Source organism: Capsicum annuum, chromosome 4, assembly GCF_002878395.1.
Source record: "Capsicum annuum cultivar UCD-10X-F1 chromosome 4, UCD10Xv1.1, whole genome shotgun sequence".
In the NCBI taxonomy this organism is placed as follows: domain Eukaryota; kingdom Viridiplantae; phylum Streptophyta; class Magnoliopsida; order Solanales; family Solanaceae; genus Capsicum; species Capsicum annuum.
The window spans coordinates 13,310,905-13,331,036 of NC_061114.1; the positions used below are offsets into that span (position 1 = coordinate 13,310,905).

The window sequence follows — 20,132 nt, forward strand, 5'->3', positions numbered from 1 at the left end:
AACTCAATTATCAAAAGTATTGTTAAATCTTCTTTTCTTATCAACCACAAAATAAAATAGTATTATAATTTAAAAAAGAAAAAATGATTTTTTTTTAAAATATTATTCTCTTTATTTTAATTCGTTTATCTCTTTTTTTTTTTAATCGAATATCACTGAATTTTTTAATAATTTTTTTATTTTAAACTTTTACATAACATATTTAAAATCATAAAATTAAATACTTTTGATATATTTTTCAAATTTTTAACACATTAATTTTTTTTCCTTCTTAAGTTCCATTTCGATTCAAAATCAGTTAAATAAATTAAGATGAAGGGAACGTTATAATTAAAAACAGGTACGTGTACCATCGATATTTTCTTGAATATTTCTTTATTCAAACAAATAGTAGTAGTTTCTAAAATATCAACAAACAAACAAAAAAAAAAAAGAGAGACGTGTGCGAATTTTTTTATTTATTTTTATTCAATAGTCCTTTTCATATTTTTGTCATTTATGAAAAGTACCCTTCAACTTTACTATTGATAAGACGCCCTACAGCTCAGCAGCAGCCACCCAAATTTCCAAAAATAAAAAGAATATTTTTTTATTTAAAAAAATAATCCAAAATCCCTCTTTAAAACCCTCATATCCCTTTCGATTCTCCTGAATTTAGCCAAAAAAAAGTTGCAAAACTTTTTCACCCAAATTTTCATCCAAAATTAAGGTAATCTTGGTATTAAAAATTTGTTTTTTATTTAATTTTTGCAGTTGAAATTGTGATTCTTCATTTTGATTTAAGATTGTTGTGACATAATCATTATTTATACCCAAAATTGAAGTAATCTTGATATCAAAGATTTGATTTTTTTCATCTTGATATTAAAGCCTCTGAGAGGTAGTGGGATTTTATAGTGGGTTTATTGTTGTTGTGGTTGTTGTTTTGCATTTGAAATTGTGTTTTCTTGATTCTTGATTTTCAGCCAAAATTGAAGTGATCCTAGTTTCAAAGATTTGATTTTTATCTTGTTGTTTTTTTGCACTTGAAAATTGTGATTCTTGATTTTGATCATAGTACATCATCAAAATTCAAAAACTTTTACCTCTTTTCATTGTTTTCACACAAATTTGAGGTAATCTTGATATCAAAGATTTGATTTTTATATTCTTGTTTCTCTTGGAATTGTGGTTCTTGATTTTGATTCAAGATTGTTGTACCATCTTCACTATTTTCACCCAAAATTGAGAGCAATTTTAAAGTAAGAGATTTGATTTTTATCTATTTTTTGTACTTGAAATTGTGATTCTTAATTTTGGTTCAAAATTTTAGTACCATATTCACTATTTTCACATAAATTTGAGGTAATCTTGAAGCCAAATATTGTTGTACCATATGGGGTTTGAGAAAGATAAAGCAAGTTCATCCTCTCATGTTTTACAAATCCCAAGAGAGGATACACCACTATTAGTCAAGAATCATCACCTTTCATCACCTTCAAAGACTTTTGCTAATGTTTTCATAGCTATAGTTGGAGCTGGTGTACTTGGACTTCCATATACTTTCAAGAGAACAGGATGGGTAATGGGTGCTCTTATGTTATTTACAGTTGCATTTCTCACTTACCATTGTATGATGCTTCTTGTATATTCAAGAAGAAAGATTGAATCCCATCTCAAGATTTCGCAAATTTCGTCTTTTGGTGATTTGGGGTTTGCTGTTTGTGGAGGTTTTGGTAGGTTTGCTGTTGATGCTATGATTGTTTTGTCACAAGCTGGTTTTTGTATCAGTTACTTGATTTTCATAGCGAATACGTTGGCTTATTGTTTTAATTACTCCAAAACTAACCCGAATCCAACGATCCTGGGGCTTCCACCTAAAGCTGTTTACATATGGAGCTGTTTCCCCTTTCAGTTGGGGTTGAATTCGATTCCAACGCTTACTCATTTAGCTCCTTTGAGTATTTTCGCTGACGTTGTTGAATTAGGAGCTATGGGGGTTGTGATGGTTGAAGATGTGATTATTTATTTAAAGAGTAGTCATGTTCTTGAAACTTTTGGTGGTTTTGGTGTGTTCTTCTATGGTCTTGGTGTAGCTGTTTATGCTTTCGAAGGCGTTGGAATGATATTGCCTTTGGAAGCCGAGGCTCGAGACAAGGATAAGTTTGGGAAAATCTTGGGTTTTTCGATGGCATTGATCTCTTTAATGTATGGTACTTTTGGTGTGTTGGGATATTTTGCTTTTGGTGAAAATACAAAGGATATAATTACTACTAATCTTGGACAAGGATTGCTTAGCAGCTTAGTTCAAATCGGTCTTTGCATAAACTTGTTCTTTACTTTCCCGTTGATGATGAATCCGGTATATGAGGTAGTGGAAAGGAGACTGTGTGAAGGAAGGTACTGCGTTTGGCTAAGATGGATTACGGTTTTGGCAGTGACATTCGTCGCATTGTTAGTGCCAAATTTTGCTGATTTCTTGTCGTTGGTTGGGAGCAGTGTGTGCATAATTCTTGGCTTTGTGTTGCCTGCTTTGTTTCATCTGATCGTGTTCAAACATGAGCTAAGATGGTACGGTTTGGTTTCCGATGGTGCGATCATCTTATTCGCTGCAGTTTTTTCAATCTACGGAACCTACTCTTCGTTGCTGGAGATATTTGGAACCAAGGAATAAATTGTTCGTTTTACTTTTAATGTACAATATCAAGAGATGTTTATCATGTACTACCCATCAGAACTCCGAAGTTGAGCGTGTTTGAGCAAGAGTACGTACAAGGATGGGTGATTCCTCAGAAGTCCTCGTGTTGCATATCTCATTCGGAAACAGCCTCTAGCTTCACGAGGTAGAAGTAAATTCTGCATGCACCCTATCCTCCCCGGACCTCACTTATGGGGTTAGACTGGATATATTATTGTTGTCGCATATATGCATTATGATTCAGATTGGAATTCAATTTACTCTTGAGTGTGTTTTATTATCCCTACCATAAGAGAGAGTTGTGTGAGGGACATGATAATGTCCACTTAGCATTCATTGCAAATGGTCATAGTTTGTTCAGATGGACATTTGGCTATCTTCATTGTACTGTTTTAAGTATTAATCTATATCATGATATGAGAACTATCCTAAATGTGTTGTTTATTTTTAATGAAGTTGTGCCTCTTTGATACTATGGATTGAGGATGCATGTATTAAATCCTGATTTGCTTGAGATTGATGCGTAGTTGTTGTCGTAGACTCTTGAGCAATGAGTATTTATATAGCCGACTTGGACTTATCTGGGATCGAGACATAGTTATAGTCATCCTTATTCACTTCAAAATAAGAATGCGTCTTTCTTTCACTGCCACCATGTAAAGAAAATAGACTTTAGGCCTAACTCAACTCCGAAGTCGGCTCATAAATTTGAGAATTGTTCAAAGATCATTCAAGGAAATAAGAACTCATTCCATCAATCATAGTAGAATGCTTGCACCATTTTCTTCTTATTTTTCTTGTTTCTCCCTAATTGATTAAAGTTGGAAGGGGAGCGTTGGAGTAACTGGTACAGTTGTTGTCACGAGGTCATGAGTTCTTCAAGTCTTGAAAACAACCTCTTGCATAGGTGAGGCGTTATTGATTCTTGTAATCAATGCATTGACTAAAGTTGGTTGATTCACAACATATACTTGCTAGAAATGCCAACATTTAGAGTAAGAAATGACATCTTGTAACCACTTTTCACAATTTACAACAAAAGATTTAGTTACTTTGTTGCTGCCTTTCCAATATTCCATGTAGCAAGATTTGGTTCTCCAAAGTTCAATCATCCTACCAGCCCTGTAATTCCATCAATGGCTTTGAAACAGAAGTAGCCTAAGTATGAAGAGGGAGGGATTTACTAGTTCAATTGGTTCTTGTGAGGGGGAAATGACTCATGTCACAAGTATTCCTCACTGATAGGCACTGATATGATGACTCTCTCAATTACGCAACGTTCCTCATATGAAAGTGAAAAACATGATCCAATACAGTACAAACTCCAAGACTCAAAGACTATTCAATTGTTTAAATCTGAACTGTGGCAATTCAAACTTCTATCATCATATGTTGTTTATGGTATATTAATTACTGCACTATGTTGTTGTTAATTTTTCTTATTAGTATTTCCACTGTCAAGTCGAGCTCTTCAGAAATAACTTCTCTACTCTTACGGATTACTGCACTATGTTGTTGTTAATTTTTCTTATTAGTATTTCCACTGTCAAGTCGAGCTCTTCAGAAATAACTTCTCTACTCTTACTCCGTAAGAGTAAGAGTAAGATCTGCGTACACTTCCTCTACGCTCCCAGAACCCAATTGTGGAATTTCACTGGATATGTATATGTTGTTGTGGCAATTCAAAACTCAAGCCAATGGCCTAAAGCTAATCTCATCAAACTCATTTAGTGTGTTTCTTGTAATTTTAGCAATTCTCTTGTACTATCAAGCTTTTCATCAACCTCCCATCTCCAAGAAAACTTGAGGTTAGATATAGACGTAAAATCTGTATACATCTTACTTCCCGCAGCACCACTTGTGAGATCACGACGAGTATGTTGATGTTGTATGATCTTTCAGTATCACAACATTAGGCATTGAAATCCTGACGAATCGCCACATACAGATGCTGTCAAGATTTTTAACCAGATCATGCAAAAGGGGCTCACAAGCATCTTAACCGCTGCTCGTTTGGTTGGAAACAACTTATCTCAGGATTAACTTTTCCCAGGAATGTTATCCCACCCCCAATCCGGAATAAAAATAACACTACAATTTCGAAATAAGTTATCCAGCGATTTTATCCCAACCAGACATGGGCTAAACTCATCTTAAAATAATCTCGAGATAAGTTATCCTTATCGCTCGTACCAAAGGAGCCCTCATGCTTCCTCAAGTACACAAATCTGAAGAGACTGAATTATTAATTCAAGAAAAAACATCATGCTTACAAGCATTTATGGTGTATTGGTTTATAATCCACTCAAGACATATAAATAAGATCAACAATTTAAAAAGAAAGAAGAAAAGAAAACAGTGTTGCTGCTTACATATCTACATCAGAAACGATGGAGCAAATATTACACTTCTAAATTCTAATGTTGCTGATGATAACTCCAGATATCGCCCGCTAACAATAAGTACCTGGAAATGGAACTCCAGGAGCTAAACAAAATCCTGTCAACACAATGTAAACCAAAATCTCAGTCTCATCTGATTCGTAGAACGAACGTTCATTGGTATACGAGAAGACAAGTCTTTAGAACCCAGAACATGAAAATACGAACCAATTAAACGCAAAGGTTGATGAACCAACTTTTTATGACACGACATGTTTGGTTGCCAAGCAACATTTTCTAAGAACAGATAGAGCGATGAAAAATCTCACGAGGCATTAATGAATCAAATTTTTCTAAATTTACGGTAAGATATGGTACATTTGTAAATGATGCATCCTAGTTTTGTTGCAACTACAAAATTTTCTCACCATCTCATTCTGGTTTTGACATAATACATAAACAAACACTCAAAACTAGATACTCAAACTTGGTTTCAACTGGCAAGTAAGCACTCCAACTTTGAGTATGCACATCTACACTTCAACTTGTCTCCACTGAGTCAGTTGAACACTCGGACAAATTAATCATCTAGACACCTCCAAATTTATGTGCCACGTTAGCATTGGATGTCCACGAGACATAGAATGGGCCTAGTTGGAGTGTTTAGTCGCCAGTTGAGAGCATGTTAAGGTGTCTAGGTGTGCACTTTTAAAGCTGGAGTGCTTACTTGTCAGTTGAAGCCAAGTTTGAGTGTTTGTTAATGTACTATGATTTCTAATTTTGTTGCCACTTGCTAAAGCGATATAGACAACATATTTAAACGCAAAACGAATATGAAAGATGTTAAATATCAAGATATACACGTTTATTGGGATGGAAGAGGCAAAAAACACGAAAGAACCTACCTCAGACATAAGTCCCATGGCAGTAGCCACCTCTCTTGAAACTAATATGCAAAGACTGTAATTGCGTCTTGACTTATTGTTTGACGCGAGTGGATGTCTTAAACGCAGTAGCTGATGAAGAACTTTTGGAATTCATGTCCTTTTTCTGCTTCAACTTCCCCCTCTTTTTGCCAACGGCAGATTCTCCGAGTTTCTCCTTTGAGTTCATTGGTTCTCCTTTGCCATTTCCCACATTTAGACAGTCAGCTTTACTAGATTGAGATGATTCCCCATTTTCCATCTTTCTGTGGTCGGCCTTATTGAGTTTCGCGATGGTTGAGTCTAATCTAGTTGGTTCTTCCTCTTGGATAAGACCATTCGATGACTTAATTTCAGCAATATCAATCCCATTGCTCGTGGAAGATCGGCTCCGCGTAGCATCTTCCGAAGTAGAAGAGATTTTAACCCTCTTATGTTTGTGATTTCTAGAGTCAGGGGTTGAGTTCTTCGATTTTCTTGGAGAACTCTTTATTGTCTTACTTAACGTCCAAGCTAAATCTTCATCCGTTCTACAATTCTTGGTTCCGTTAGACTTATTATACAGCGTCTGAACAGGAACATGCTTCTTCATCTTATTCTTCTTCGAGTACTCGTCTATAGCAGTTACCTCATCAGAAAAAGTACCAACCAACTTTATAGCATTCTTAGCAGCAGCCATGGCCTCTGCTGCTTTTGCAGCTTTCTCTTCGGCAATAGCTCTTGCAGCTTTCGCAAGCTTAACAGCTTCTGCAGCTGCCACTCTCGAGGCCTCAGCAATCTCCTCGATGGAATGATTACAACCATCCGAGTGAAACTTCAACAGGTTATTTAGACGGATATCAAACTCAAATCCCATAATATCATCAACAGGCGGGGACGGGTTACATGGATTAATGTCGCTATGCTTTTTCAATCCTGCCAGAAGCCGTTTTCGAGGAGGCAAAATCACATCTGAATCCAAGTGATCAACGTCGTCACATGCATTTCCTTCCATCTTTCTCTCTACATCTACACATAAGCTGATTGCTTCAACAATGCCTTAAACATCAAAGAACAGTAAAGATCATACCTTTAGCATGAAGCATATGACTAATAGTCTACAACAACAACAATAACAACATACCCAGTGTATTTCCACAAAGTGAGATCGGGGGAGAGTAAAGTGTATGCAGTCATACCACTAATGAAGTAGAGAGGTTGTTTCCGATAGACCCCCGGCTCGGGACAGATAACAATATAACAAACAAAAAAACATAAAAATAAACAACAAAATGTGATAACACACCGCTAGATAATAATAGAAACAAGACACCGACAGAGTAATAGTATAAACTATCTATTCGAGATCACAAACATCATCAGAATACTACGAACAATAAACTATGGGTATAGATACAAACAAAGCACTCCTCCATATTATTACGGATGCACTCTTACCCACTAACCCTGTACCTAATCCGCATCCTCCATACCTTCCTATAAGGGTCATGTCCTCCATAAGTTGTACCCGCTCCATGTCATGCCTAATCACCTCCCTTCAATATTTCTTCCGCGCACCTTATCCCACCTAAAACCATCCGTAGTCAGCCTTTCACACCTCCGTACCGGAGCATCTGTGCACCTCCTCATCACATGCCGGAACTATCGGAACCTCACTTCACGAATCTTGTCTTCCACCGAAGACACTCCCACCTTCTTTCGAATAACCTCATTTCTAACCCTATCTCTCCTCATAATAGTCTTTTAACCAAAATTCCAAAATTTATTCATTTAAAAAAGTGTTTTTCTTGCCAGAAGTTCGTTTCAAAAAAGTATTTTTGAAGAAATAGTAATAAGCGTCAAAAACACATGCCAGGAAAAGTGAACAATTGATAGTTGAGATGTGTTTGGATATATAGTTGGTGATACCATGATAGTTCAGGTAGGAAACTCGCACAACTATTAGTTTGGGGATTAAACTCAAAAACCGAAATACTTTAGGTGTGTTTTTCACCATTTAACTCATTTAAAAACCATGTTTGTCAATATCAAAGCAATAATTTGTGTTTGATCAATATTCCAAACGTGCTTCTGGGAAAGACTACTTCTTTTAGATCCTGTTACTGATCAAAAACACTTATTTTTCCCCAAAATCTTGATCAAACACCTCAACTTCATAAAATAAGTACTTTTGACTTCTCAAAAGCATCGTACAGACGTACTATAAAGCAGCTCAATTTTACACTTCCCAAAGTGCTTATAGGGAAAAGCTACTTCTTTTTCGCTTCTACTACTGATCAAAAGCATTAATTTTTCCCTAAAATCTTGGTCAAACACCGTAACTTCATAAAATAAGCATTTTTGACTTTCCACAAGAAACATACATACAGACTATAAAGACATTTCCCAAAGTTCTTCAAGGGAAAAAGCTACTTTTTTCTTTAACTTCTGCTACTGATCAAAAGCACTTATTTTTCCCTAAAATCTCGACCAAACGCCTCAACTTTATAAAATAAGCACTTTTGGCATTCCAGAAGAACGTCAACCAAACAAGCTATAAAACAGCTCAATTTTATATTTCTAGGTGTTATTTCAAAAGCCTACATCAGATTTTACAGAATTTTGTCCTCGAACAACCTTAAACACAATCACTAAAGAACAATAACAACAAGAACAACAACATACCCAGTGTATTCCTTCCAAGTGGGGTCTGGGGAGGGTAAAGTGTACGCAGTTAATACCACTAACTCAGATGAAGTAGCGAGGTTGTTTCCGATAGACCCCCTGCTCAGGAAAAACATAAAAATAAACAACAAATTGAAATAACACACCGCTAGATAATAAAAGAAACAAGACACCGACTGAGTAATACTATAAACTAACTATTCGAGATCACAAACATCATCCAAACACTACGAACAAGAAACTACAAGCACAGATACAAACAAAGCACTCCTCCCTACTGTTACAAACACACTCCTACCCACTAACCCTCTGCCCCAATTCGTGTCCTCCACACCATCTTATCAAGGGTCATACGCAATATAATTCCACAAAGCAGGGCCCGTAAAGTTCATCACTTTTCGATACGCAATATAATCCCACACTTTGCTACAACAAAATAATACGACAATCGAAATCACTTGACAAATTGAATCATTACAAATTCAAACTCAATGCAAACCAAACAGAACATAGAAAAAAACAAGAATCATTAAAACTCAAGCCAGTATACCAACTTCCAACATTTCAAGATTCATAAATAAAAAATTTTATCAAGAATTTATTAGCATCTTATATGGATTAAACAAATCTAACCCTGAACCACGCGCATAGCCAGAACTTTAATGCACCGAACTATTCTTTTATACAAAACTAAATTATGCTTAGCTCCTTAAATGTGTATGTGCATATTTTTTTTTTTGATATATAAAAAAGGAAAACAAAAAAATTTAATGCAATGATAATTAAAGAAGGAGATAAATACCTGATCTTGTGATGTTAGAGGACACAAAAAAAGGGTTGATATTAGGGTTTTCAGAGAAGAGGTGGAAGGGTACATATGACGCAAAAAAGAGGTGAGTGAAAAATAGGTAATAAAAGAATTTGTTTCGATTGTTACTTAAATTTATGTGTCATTAAATTCATCGTTACGTATTTTATGAAAGAATTAATTTGATGTGATCGCGTTTTTTTCCTTATTTTATCTTTGTTTGGGAGGTAAAGAGCGACTGAAATCGGCATTTCGAAATGACATGTCGAAAATATATTTTTGTATATACATGGTCATTATTTCTAATAGGGAAAAAAGATGTTAAATATATCCTCGAACTATAATAAATGGTACTTATATATCTCCGTCATGCTTTGGATACACATATATCTCTACCGTTAATGAAATGATATGTATATGCCCTCACACTAACGATAGGGGCATATGTAAACTCACAATATGATGGAAGATATATACATATCATTTATTATTGTTTGGGGTATATATGTCTCTCTTTTATTTTAATTTTTTATCCCAAATAATTAATCCAAACTCATTATCCGATCTCAGTTATAATCCAAGAGGCACGTTTTTCCACCCCTATAATCATCGTCGCACCCCTAGCTATGACCATCTCCGACTAAATCTCCACTCCCTCCAATAAGTAAACACCAACTCATAGCAGTAACCAATCACTGCAATTTAATTGGGGTTTATGTCTAAGAGAAAATAGAGGGAACATCGGATTTGGAATAAAAAATAGAGGTCGGGTGGAGTTGGTTTGAAATTAAGTTCGATGGATTTATTGGGCCGAGTAATGGGTTTGAGAATTAATTAGGATTAAAAAATTGAAATGAAAATGGGACAAATATACCACCGAATTATGATAAATGATACTTATATACTTTCTGCATACTTTGGATGCACATATGCCCCTACTAGTTGATGTTTACTGATTGGAGGGAGTGGAGATTCGGCCGGAGGTGACCGTAGCTAGGGGAGTGACGATGGTTATAGGGGTGGAAAAACACTTCGATGGGTTTATTGGATCGCGTAGTGGGTTTGGGTTAATTATTTAGGATAAAAAAATTGAAACGAAAAAGGGACAAATATACCACCGAATTATGATAAATGATACGTATATACTCTCGTCATACTTTGGGTGCACATATGTCCCTACCGTTAGTGTGATGGACATATACGTACCATTTCATTAACGATAGGGGAGATGTGTACCCAAAGTATGACGGAATATATATACGTATTATTTATCATATTTTGAGGATATATTTGGCATAATACAGAAATAGACAATTAAACTTGATCCGACCTAACACGTAAGAATTACAACTTTGAGTATGTATATTCGGACACCTCAACTCGTTTTCACTGTATCAATTACATATTCTAACTTATAAAATGATCATTTAGATACTTCACGTTAGTATTGAGCGTCCATGGACACAACAGGGACGAGGGAATGTTTAGCTAGTTGTCATTGAGATCAAGTCGAAGTGTCTAAATATGCACTTTTTAAGTTGGAGTGCTTACTTAATAGACCTTTCTATGATAGCTCTACACTATACTTCTTCTCTTTTAATGTGATCACGTCTTATTTTAATTTTTTTCCTTATTTATTTTCATTTATCAGTTCTAAAACTAATTGGCATAATACATAAACAAAACATTTAAACTTGACCCGATATGGCAAGTATGAACTTTCAACTTCGAACATGCATATCTAGACATCTCAACTTGTTTTCAATGTGGCAATTGAACATTTCAGCTTACAAAATAATCATCTAGATACCCCCAAAATTTACGTGTCACGTTGGCATCGAGTGTTCACGAGACACGATAGGAACGAGATGGAATGTTTAGTTGTCAGTTGATAGTCGTCGGACCAAGTTGAGATGTTAGATGTGTAATCTCAAAGTTGGAGTGACTATTTGTCGGTTGAGGTGAAGTTTGATTATTTGTTTTTGTGTTATACCTTTTAATTTTTAATGTACCTTTTTATGATACTTTGCTTTAATTTTATAATTTTTCCATTCATACAGCAATTTGATATTATGTAATGCCGAAAATGATATAATCTATTTAAATATTTGTATTATCAAACTAATATAGGACACTATAGTATACAATATTTTATAATACCATATATTATAAAATGATAATACGTACTAACCATCCAAACAAGGTGTAGCTAGAGAAATATTTGAAGATCATAACATGCTGAAAAAGGTTCAAATTTACTTATCATAATATATTATATTTTGAGATTATTCATATCTTTATTGTCAGCAATCATAAAAATTTCACTGGGTAATTTGTTTTGAAATGATTATTTAATTTGTATCTACCTTTTTAAAAATTTTATGCATATTCTAGTTGAGACATGTAATTATTAAAGTTAAAGGATTTATAAATTAGACCAAAATTTATAGGAAAAATACTCAAATATATCATTAAACTATTAGAAATGACTCATATGTGCTATCCGTTAAGAGTTTGACTCATTTATGTCACTTCTGTTACACAGCATGATCATTCGTGCCATTATTTTTTAATGGTGATTTTGCAAAACCGTTTTTGCTACGTGGCCTCTTATTAGAAGTCGTCCGACGACACTAAATCCAAATCAATCAATATTAATTAAAATCAAAATTAACAATCAGACTCATTAATATAAAACCTAACCCACACCCTAACCCATTAACATAATAGCCCACTTTCAAATATTTTTCGGCATATTTCATAAATCGTAGCGGTTTAGTACCTAATTACACCCTATCCCTATTCTTTTCTAAAATTACATGAATTCCCGAATTTTGTGTTGCGATACATTAATTAGTGTCGTGATACATTACTTAGGGTCAGAATACAATACTTAGCCGGTCCAGTGATGCTCGTCATGCATTACTTAGGGTCATGAAATATTACTTACCCGGTCTAGTAATGGTCGCGATACATTACTTAGCCGGTCCCGTGATGTATCTTTCTGGTCCCATGATGTATCGCCCTAAGTGAAATCCAGGATTTTTGTAATTATTTTAAGGGATTGAGATTTTAGGTAATAAATGGTAAGGTAAGGTATGGATTTATGTAATTTTTCCAATCACACGTTTTCAGAAATATATCGAGTTGTGTTTGATTATACTTTTAATATTTGCAAAAAATATTGGAACAAGCTCATACTTCATACTTAATACAACTCAAAAGTGAAAAGTGAATTGGATAACAAGCTATAACCTATGGTTGCATTTCATTGATCATTTCATGAATAAGATCACCAACAATATGGTATTCAACATCTTTTCCTAGAGCATTAACATCTTCATCAACTAATCTGTCCCAACAGGTGCATTGCAAGTCTCTAGCTAGTATATTTTCGAGGGATCGCGATGACATATCTGATGAAACTCGGGCGATTTCCCATACACATTCTAACAACTTCTTTCCCCTCGGAGCTCGTGGAGTAGGACCAATAGACCTTTTCGTAGAAGTGCTTCCGAGTACGCGTGGAAGCACTTCATTCAAGAGATCACACAACAACTTGTGATTCAACTTATGGCACTGATGATCAGTACTGCTTGATCCTTCTTCGTTGTCGTTTATCTTTAGCCTATAAGACTCTTCGACTTCTTCAAAAACTTGGTTGCTGATGGGCTTTCCCAATGGATCCCATTTCGATAGATATTTTTCGCATGAACCATCGTATAAACCAGAAGCAACAAGAAGATCTCTAATGAACGCTTCAGCTGGATCGTCGATCTCTATTATCTCCTCTACGATAGGATGATCTTCGATCATTATTGTCTCCTCGGAGTCATGAGTTTCTAGCTGATTCAATTGCCTCCGTAGCTCTGGAGTCATCCAAAAATTTTGAAATAACATTTAACTTGGTTAAAACTTCTTCACACTCAAACTATCTGTTGTTCCATTTTCCTATCTGAACTATTACGATCTATGTATTAAAACACACCTAGTTGAGTAAATGGTGATAGTTCAAGTAGGAAAAAGGAACAACTAATAGTTGGCCTAGTCGGCTTCGAGGTGTGTTATAATATATAGATGGTGATAGTTCATGTAGGAAATGGAAACAACTGGTAGTTAGGGTGTGAAACTTGCGTAAAAAGTGATAATTCTGTTGAGTTTTTGACCATTAAATATAAAAGGGCAGCCTGGTGCACTAAATCTCCCGCTATGCGCGGGGTCCGGGGAAGGGCCGCACCCTATTGTACATTGCTACCAGAGGCTGTTTCCAAGGCTTGAACCTGTGACCTCCTGGTCACATGGCAGCAACTTTACCAGTTACTCCAAAGGCTTTCTACATATGCATCATCTAAAACATCGACTTTTTAACAGTTGTAGCAAAGAACGTGTTTCCGAGTTGAGTTTCCTTAGTGTCCCTTCCGAGACATTCTTTCTAGGTTTCCTATTTCTAGAGGACGAAAGACGCTATTTTAAAAGAGCAGGTGTAGTTAACTATTCAAGGCAAATGAACACAGGAAAAAATTCTGTCAGACGAATGTAACGATATCATAGTTGAAGTTTCTTGTTATGACAAGATTCGAACTGTTAAGTCTATTTCACATCGAAGTGTAACCGCGCCTAAACTACTACAAATGCAGCAAATTGTAATAAATTCAACATAAATTTTTACTCGTACCATTCAGATTAGAGCTGATCTCCTTGAAAACATGAGGTATCTCACTATCATCCAGTGGATTTACATCTGAAATCGATGACGATGATGGGCTGAAATAATCTGTTTGCCTCCAAAATTCTTCCTTGGTTGTGCTACACACAGATGCAGGGCTTGGTGGCACCTCAGTGGAATTCTCCTAGGACCAAATAAGATACTAAAGTTATAGTTCTGTTACAAAAAGTAATTTTTCGACTTTAGTTTTACATAGAGCAAGTTAGGCGACCATCGATGAAATTAACCAGCATATTATGCTCTAATATTATGAGTTCATGGTCAAATACCAGAAGTATCATGTTCTTGCGAGTTTCTTACCTAAACTATCAGGTTTTCACTTTTCCTACCTGAAATATCACCATTGTTCAGGTAGAAAGAGGGAACAAATGATAGTTGAAGTGTGTTTCGAGAAATAGTTGGTCATAGTTCCAAGTAGGATAAGCGAAATCCAGATAGTTTAGGTAGAGAACTCACAAAAACGCGATACTTCAGGTGTGTCTTTGACCATTATTTTGAAATTTATATAGTCGAAAAGAATAGGACACTCGAAGCTTCTTACTTGTCTCACATAAAATTTGGATGCAACAGTTTGTGTGCTCTGAAGATCTGTCGTGTGAATTTGTTCGTCTCCATGTGATTCCTCCAACGATTGAATTTTTCTACCGAAGAGCCGTCCTCTAAGTACAAAACTATACTTAAAGCTGGAAACTTTTTCCTTAAGGTTGAATTTCTCTTTTCGCCATTTCTTGACGTTCACTGTGACCCCCTCGATAGCTTCGTGTTTTCTCCTAATATGAGCCCCCGTCAGTACGTGTTGATCCTCTAGGAGAAGCTTTCCGAATGATGATCGTGACACGGGAGCTGACAAAGATCTAACCAGGTTCCTATGAAATAGTTTCTGGTCTAGCATAACATCAGTACCTAGCTCCGGTCTGAGATATCTGCTCTGCGTGTCTGACTCGTTTTTCATCTCGTCCCCGTGGCTCATTTTATTTGAAGCATGTATGATTTCTTCAGTTGTGCTATTTTCCCTATTCTGTATTTCTGATCTGGAGCTTCCGCAACCATGCTTGTCGATATCATGAGATGATTCGTCCATCGGGACATTCCTCAACCTTTCTGTCAAAAATCTTCTTGTATCTCTATTAGTGAACTCAGGAGGACCAGCGTCGTGGTCACGTTGAATTTCACTTCTATAAGACTGCATTGATTCTGATCGAGGTAGAATTGTTTCCACGTCCCTAGTAACGCTTTCTCTCACCTGCTTCGCGATGCATTGAGCTATTCTCTTTGCATCCGATGGCTTCTCAATGGTTTTTCGGAAACTCTTGTGTTGCAATTCAAATTTTATCCTTTCCTTAACCTCCTGAAGAAATTCTTCTATGCTACTCCCATCTTCAGATCTGCTCGGAGAACTAGCCCATGATTCTTCATTATTCCTCGTCCTGTCGAATGCAGGCCTCAAAATTACAATCTTTGTAGGAGCAGAACCCGACTTAATGTTCAACGCACGATTAGTCTTGTTTCGTGCAGCTGCAAGAAATTCATTTTTATCTTTCTGAACCTTTGAAGTACCTCTTTCGTGTATATCTTGGGTTACAGCAAGTCCTTTAAGCTCCACAGATCTCTCAGTAACCATCGTTCTCATTGAGTTCGCGTAAGGAACAAATTTTTCTTCGTTCAAGTGTTGTCGATGTGCCAGCCATTGATCCGTATTGGTGCCAAGTTCAACAAACTTTGAACATTCCTTGAATCTTGCGGTTTGGTATGCTTCAAACTCTTTCTTGAACTTTTGTAGTTCCTCTTCCTGTGGATGTTCTCGGGATTTACTACTCCGTCTGTCAAAGGAATCGAAAACTTTTTGTCCCGACGAAACATTTCTCAACCGTTCCTCTTTGGGAGGATTCCGCTCTCTTGTATCTACAGGTAACGTATCCAGGCCCATTAGACGAGCCACAATGCTAGGCGCATTCTGTCCTGTGTTCGGTCTTTTAGCTAATTCTTCACTGATCAGTTTCTTCATTGGAGCCTCCTCATTCACATAACAGTTCTTCTCCGGCCAGACATTTGTCATGTGACACGTACACTGTATTTAAGCAACTAGTGAGTTAAATTGCGAAAACGCAACCAAATGAGAATCAAATTTTCATTCACAGCCAGATCTCACTCCAACGTCGTGTACAAACTGTGTTGAAAACAAAATCAAAAGTAACACCAGAACGAATGTAACCAAATGATGCATAAAATTTGACAGACATGTCGAATGTGAATCATTTTAAGTTCAAAATGACAATGTCGCAACTCTACAGCACCTAATGCATCTAAAATGAGTTTCTGAAAATTGACAAAACGATGATTGTACAGAAGAATCAAATGCTCAAGAACACCAGAAGGACGAAAACCAAATGATACTTATGCAGAAGTGAGAGATATGTCTGGTGTGAATCATTTTGAGTTCAAAATGACAATGAAACTTGCAACTCTACAACACCTAATGCATCTAAAGTAAAAACTTTTTGCGAAGTTGACAAATGACGATGGAAGACAAGAATCAAATGCTCAAGATGATAGTTACGAGGATTACATGAGACGACAGAAATCCTAGTTTCAATTGAGGTTACACAGCGGTCTATCACTGTTTATAGCATGACTCTAGACAAAAATTGTTCTCTTTCGCTTTCAACGCTCCATACTGTAACATGTAATACCACATAAGCTAAGAGAAGTCGACACAACCAGAATCTCGATAAGAATAACATAGCAAATTATTACCAGGATATCGTCCCCTCCAATGCAGAAGCTACATGAAGCCTCTGCTGGCTGCTCCGATCTATTTCGAGGAGCCTCCACGCCTGCACAACAGATGAATGTGTTATAGTACTTTCAATCAGTAAGAGGAGAAGAAAATGAAAATGAAAGACACATACTAGTATAGCCCCCAATGACGGGTTGAGGATTTTCACTAAAGGGATTCAAAATATGAAGAAGTAAACAAATGAAGAAGCATAGAGGATTCAACGTCTACTATATATACATAAAAGGTAATTTTAGCCATTTATAATTAGTGTAATTTTCTGTCGAAATGCCCTACCCGGCTCCGCCCCTGATAGCCCCTCTGTCTCAGAAACCTATGTTGTATTCGATATCAACCAAACAGATGCAGCGCCAGGAGGGGTTTTTGATCTTTATCAGGAAAATACAAAGTGAGGATTTAACGCGACTTAAAAGAATCGCAACAACCAGAGAGGCTGATGCAACCTATTTAGTGAAAAACTAAGTACTACATATTCAACAAATGTTAAACTTTGAACACATAATTTCAAAGATACGATGAGTTTAATGCTAAGAACCTAAAGGTTGAATTCGCGGAGTTAAAATCTTGGATCCGCATTTGACAACAACAACATCCAATTGCAGGTATACTTGCTAGAGCAGAAGAAGAAAGCACCCTACTTCAGCATTTAAACGATCACTTCTATACGTAGAACTACTGCAAGCGTTCTAGACTAACCTACCCCTCTTCGACAGTCTGTATGGCCACCTATTACCACTCTACTACATCTACTCGAAACTTCAAAAATCGATATGAAGACAATTTGTCAAATACTGTTCACTACTACAGCATTGACCACGAGAAACAAAAACACTTACCCTGGTGTCTCTTTTCCGAAAGAGACTTCCTCGTTGTCCTTCCTGCATCAAGATCAATAAGATCCGACAATCTTACCATTCATACACTAGGATTCCCCACGCCCGAACATGCAAATTTCAATACTTGTAGATAGGCAGCTCTGCAATCAACAATTTACCAAATAAGATCCAGTGGAATGAGTTCATCAAACATGATCCACGCCCTCCGTACACAGTAAGACCAACAACAACATACCCAGTGTAATCCGACAAACTGAAGTCGAGGCAGGGTAGAGTTTACGCAGACCTTATCCCTACCTCATAGATAGATGTTTCTATCAGACCCTCGGCTCAACGAAAAACAATCCAAAGCAGTCCAAAATAAGAAGTAACAGAAGTACAACAGTCTGACACACCTAACAATAACATACCCAGTGTAGTCCCACAAAGTGGGGTCTAGGCAGGGTAGAGCGTACGCCGACCTTATCCGTACCTCAGAGATAGAGAGGTTGCTTCTAATAGACCCTCGGCTTAACGAAAAACAATCCAAAGCAGTCCAGAAAAACAAGTAACAGAAGTACAAGAAACAGCAATCTGGCACACCTAACAACAACATACACAGTATGGTCCCACAAAGTGGGGCTGGGAGAGGGTAGAGCATACGGTAACTTACCTTTACCTCAAAGGAAGAGAGTCTATTTCCGATAGACCATTGACTCAAGGATAAACAATCCAAAAAAAGACAAACTAATAGAAGTACAAGAAACAACATTCTCATACACCTAAATGAAATAAATTTACTCAAAAAGCTACTTATAATCTTGAGAATTCTCTTCAAATTTCTAGAAAAAAAAATAAAAAAAAAAAGAGATACATAAAAGTAGAAGGCAGCAAATAGTCTCACACTTGTGAAGAAAAAGCAAATAAATACAATTCAATGCCAACTGCTTATATTCTTGAGAGTTCTTCACATTTCTAACATAAATCATACAGAAACAAAAAAAAGAAAAAAGAAGAAGCAATATGAAGAAACTTATTATACTTACAAGCCATAGCGGCCACCCCTTCATCGAAAAATTACACCGCATATATAGGTCAATTTTTTATTCTCTTATATATATATATATACACTGCAATATATAGGTCAATTTTTTATTCTCTTATATATATATATATATACACTGCAATATATGTTAGAATTCCCTTGGTGAAAATACTGGCGCTACCGGCACTATATAAGTATAGAATATCTATACAACTTTAACTTAGTCAATAACAAGTTAACAACTTTGGCTCGAATCCTGTATATGTATAAAATATATTTACAGAAAAATATCTATAGATTTGAATGAGAACTTAGGTACTATTATATATTAACTAGAGAGTATCGTAGGAACTCATAAACATCAAATTCAGAATCTGCCTAGGTATTCACATTCGAAAATATGAGGTAAGGATCAAATATTTGAAACATATATTTGTAGGTCTTATTGATCAAATATTTACATTTTAGATGAACAAAAATATGATCAACAAAAATATTTAGATGAGGTTGCTATACTAGTCCAAAACAAAATATCTATAAATATTTTGCTTTTGCATAGAAATTATACATGTTTAAGAAATGTAAAAAATATCTATAAATATTCGACTGTGAATTCAGCTATTATAATATATATATATATATATTAAATTCACCTTAAAAACAAACTGGTAATAAACTTCAAATTATGAATTCACGTATGATCATAAATAATAAAAATTGAACTCACCTTAATTAGAAAAGAATCACATGAAGCTGAATAATATGGTGAAATGTGAGAAAGAAAAATGGAATATATAATAATGTACTGGCAGCAAAAAGAATTTGCAGGAAAAAATGATTTTGGAATTTGGAGAGAAAAAGAAGACAGGAGAATGAGTTAAAATAATACTAATAATACACTTCCATAAATCTTTGATTAAATTATTAGTACTGAAAAAATTTGCCATAATAAGTTCAATGAAATAGATGTGAAAATGAGATGTACTATCTTGTTTTATTTTACTTGACCACTTCCAGAATTAAAAATTCTGAAGAGTATTCAAGATTTAATATTTTAAAGGTACTTACATAAATCCCGAAATGTTTAAGGGTTATAACACTTTATTCCAACAATTTATTAAATTACATTATATCCTGAATTTTTAAATTTGTGATACATATTTTTAGTCATGATACATATGCATTGTGATACATTTGTAATTTAGTGGTTAGTTAAATAAGGAAGTAACTAATTTTTAATTATTACGGAGAGTAAAATTAAGCACAAATCATGAAAATAATACATCTGGTTCCAGA

General features: G+C 35.6%; 3 protein-coding genes across 10 annotated transcripts; 1 reads left to right on the top strand and 2 right to left on the bottom strand.

Annotated features, from left to right (window-relative positions):
• Positions 1–557: 557 nt before the first annotated feature.
• LOC107868246 (amino acid transporter AVT3B) lies at positions 558–3,103 on the top strand. The gene has a single exon (XM_016714884.2). It carries the CDS (start codon positions 1,376–1,378, stop codon positions 2,651–2,653), a length of 1,278 nt encoding a protein of 425 aa, XP_016570370.2. The 5' UTR covers positions 558–1,375; the 3' UTR covers positions 2,654–3,103.
• A 1,803-nt stretch (positions 3,104–4,906) lies between these two features.
• Positions 4,907–9,694, bottom strand: LOC107868245. 6 transcript variants are annotated; one of them, XM_047410755.1, is made up of 4 exons: positions 9,448–9,599; positions 8,646–8,744; positions 5,964–6,989; positions 4,907–5,176 (listed from the first exon to the last, which is right to left on the bottom strand). In XM_047410755.1, exon 3 carries the CDS (start codon positions 6,973–6,975, stop codon positions 6,037–6,039), a length of 939 nt encoding a protein of 312 aa, XP_047266711.1. In that variant the 5' UTR covers positions 6,976–6,989; positions 8,646–8,744; positions 9,448–9,599; the 3' UTR covers positions 4,907–5,176; positions 5,964–6,036. The 6 variants fall into 6 exon arrangements, with proteins under 6 accessions (XP_047266711.1, XP_047266712.1, XP_016570366.2 ...); XM_047410756.1 differs by having other exon boundaries at positions 5,964–7,019; XM_016714880.2 differs by lacking the exon at positions 8,646–8,744 and having other exon boundaries at positions 9,448–9,694.
• A 2,943-nt stretch (positions 9,695–12,637) lies between these two features.
• LOC107868243 lies at positions 12,638–19,734 on the bottom strand. 3 transcript variants are annotated; one of them, XM_016714875.2, is made up of 6 exons: positions 19,564–19,734; positions 17,813–17,952; positions 16,934–17,013; positions 14,721–16,247; positions 14,129–14,303; positions 12,638–13,322 (listed from the first exon to the last, which is right to left on the bottom strand). In XM_016714875.2, the coding sequence occupies exons 2-6, from the start codon at positions 17,889–17,891 to the stop codon at positions 12,709–12,711; spliced, it is 2,475 nt and encodes an 824-aa protein (XP_016570361.2). In that variant the 5' UTR covers positions 17,892–17,952; positions 19,564–19,734; the 3' UTR covers positions 12,638–12,708. The 3 variants fall into 3 exon arrangements, with proteins under 3 accessions (XP_016570361.2, XP_016570362.2, XP_016570364.2); XM_016714876.2 differs by lacking the exon at positions 19,564–19,734 and adding an exon at positions 18,838–19,309; XM_016714878.2 differs by lacking the exon at positions 17,813–17,952 and having other exon boundaries at positions 19,564–19,711.
• Positions 19,735–20,132: the final 398 nt, after the last annotated feature.

What these genes read in the sequence shown, in the direction of transcription:
- LOC107868246 (XM_016714884.2), top strand. Translation starts at nt 1,376, where the DNA reads ATGGGGTTTGAGAAAGATAAAGCAAGTTCATCCTCTCATGTTTTACAA.
- LOC107868243 (XM_016714875.2), bottom strand. Translation starts at nt 17,891, where the DNA reads ATGGTAAGATTGTCGGATCTTATTGATCTTGATGCAGGAAGGACAACG. An exon ending in TTCGGAAAAGAGACACCAGG is followed by an intron (nt 17,014 to 17,812) that starts GTAAGTGTTTTT and finishes TCTGTTGTGCAG; the next exon opens with GCGTGGAGGCTCCTCGAAAT. An exon ending in TTGGAGGGGACGATATCCTG is followed by an intron (nt 16,248 to 16,933) that starts GTAATAATTTGC and finishes GCTTAAATACAG; the next exon opens with TGTACGTGTCACATGACAAA.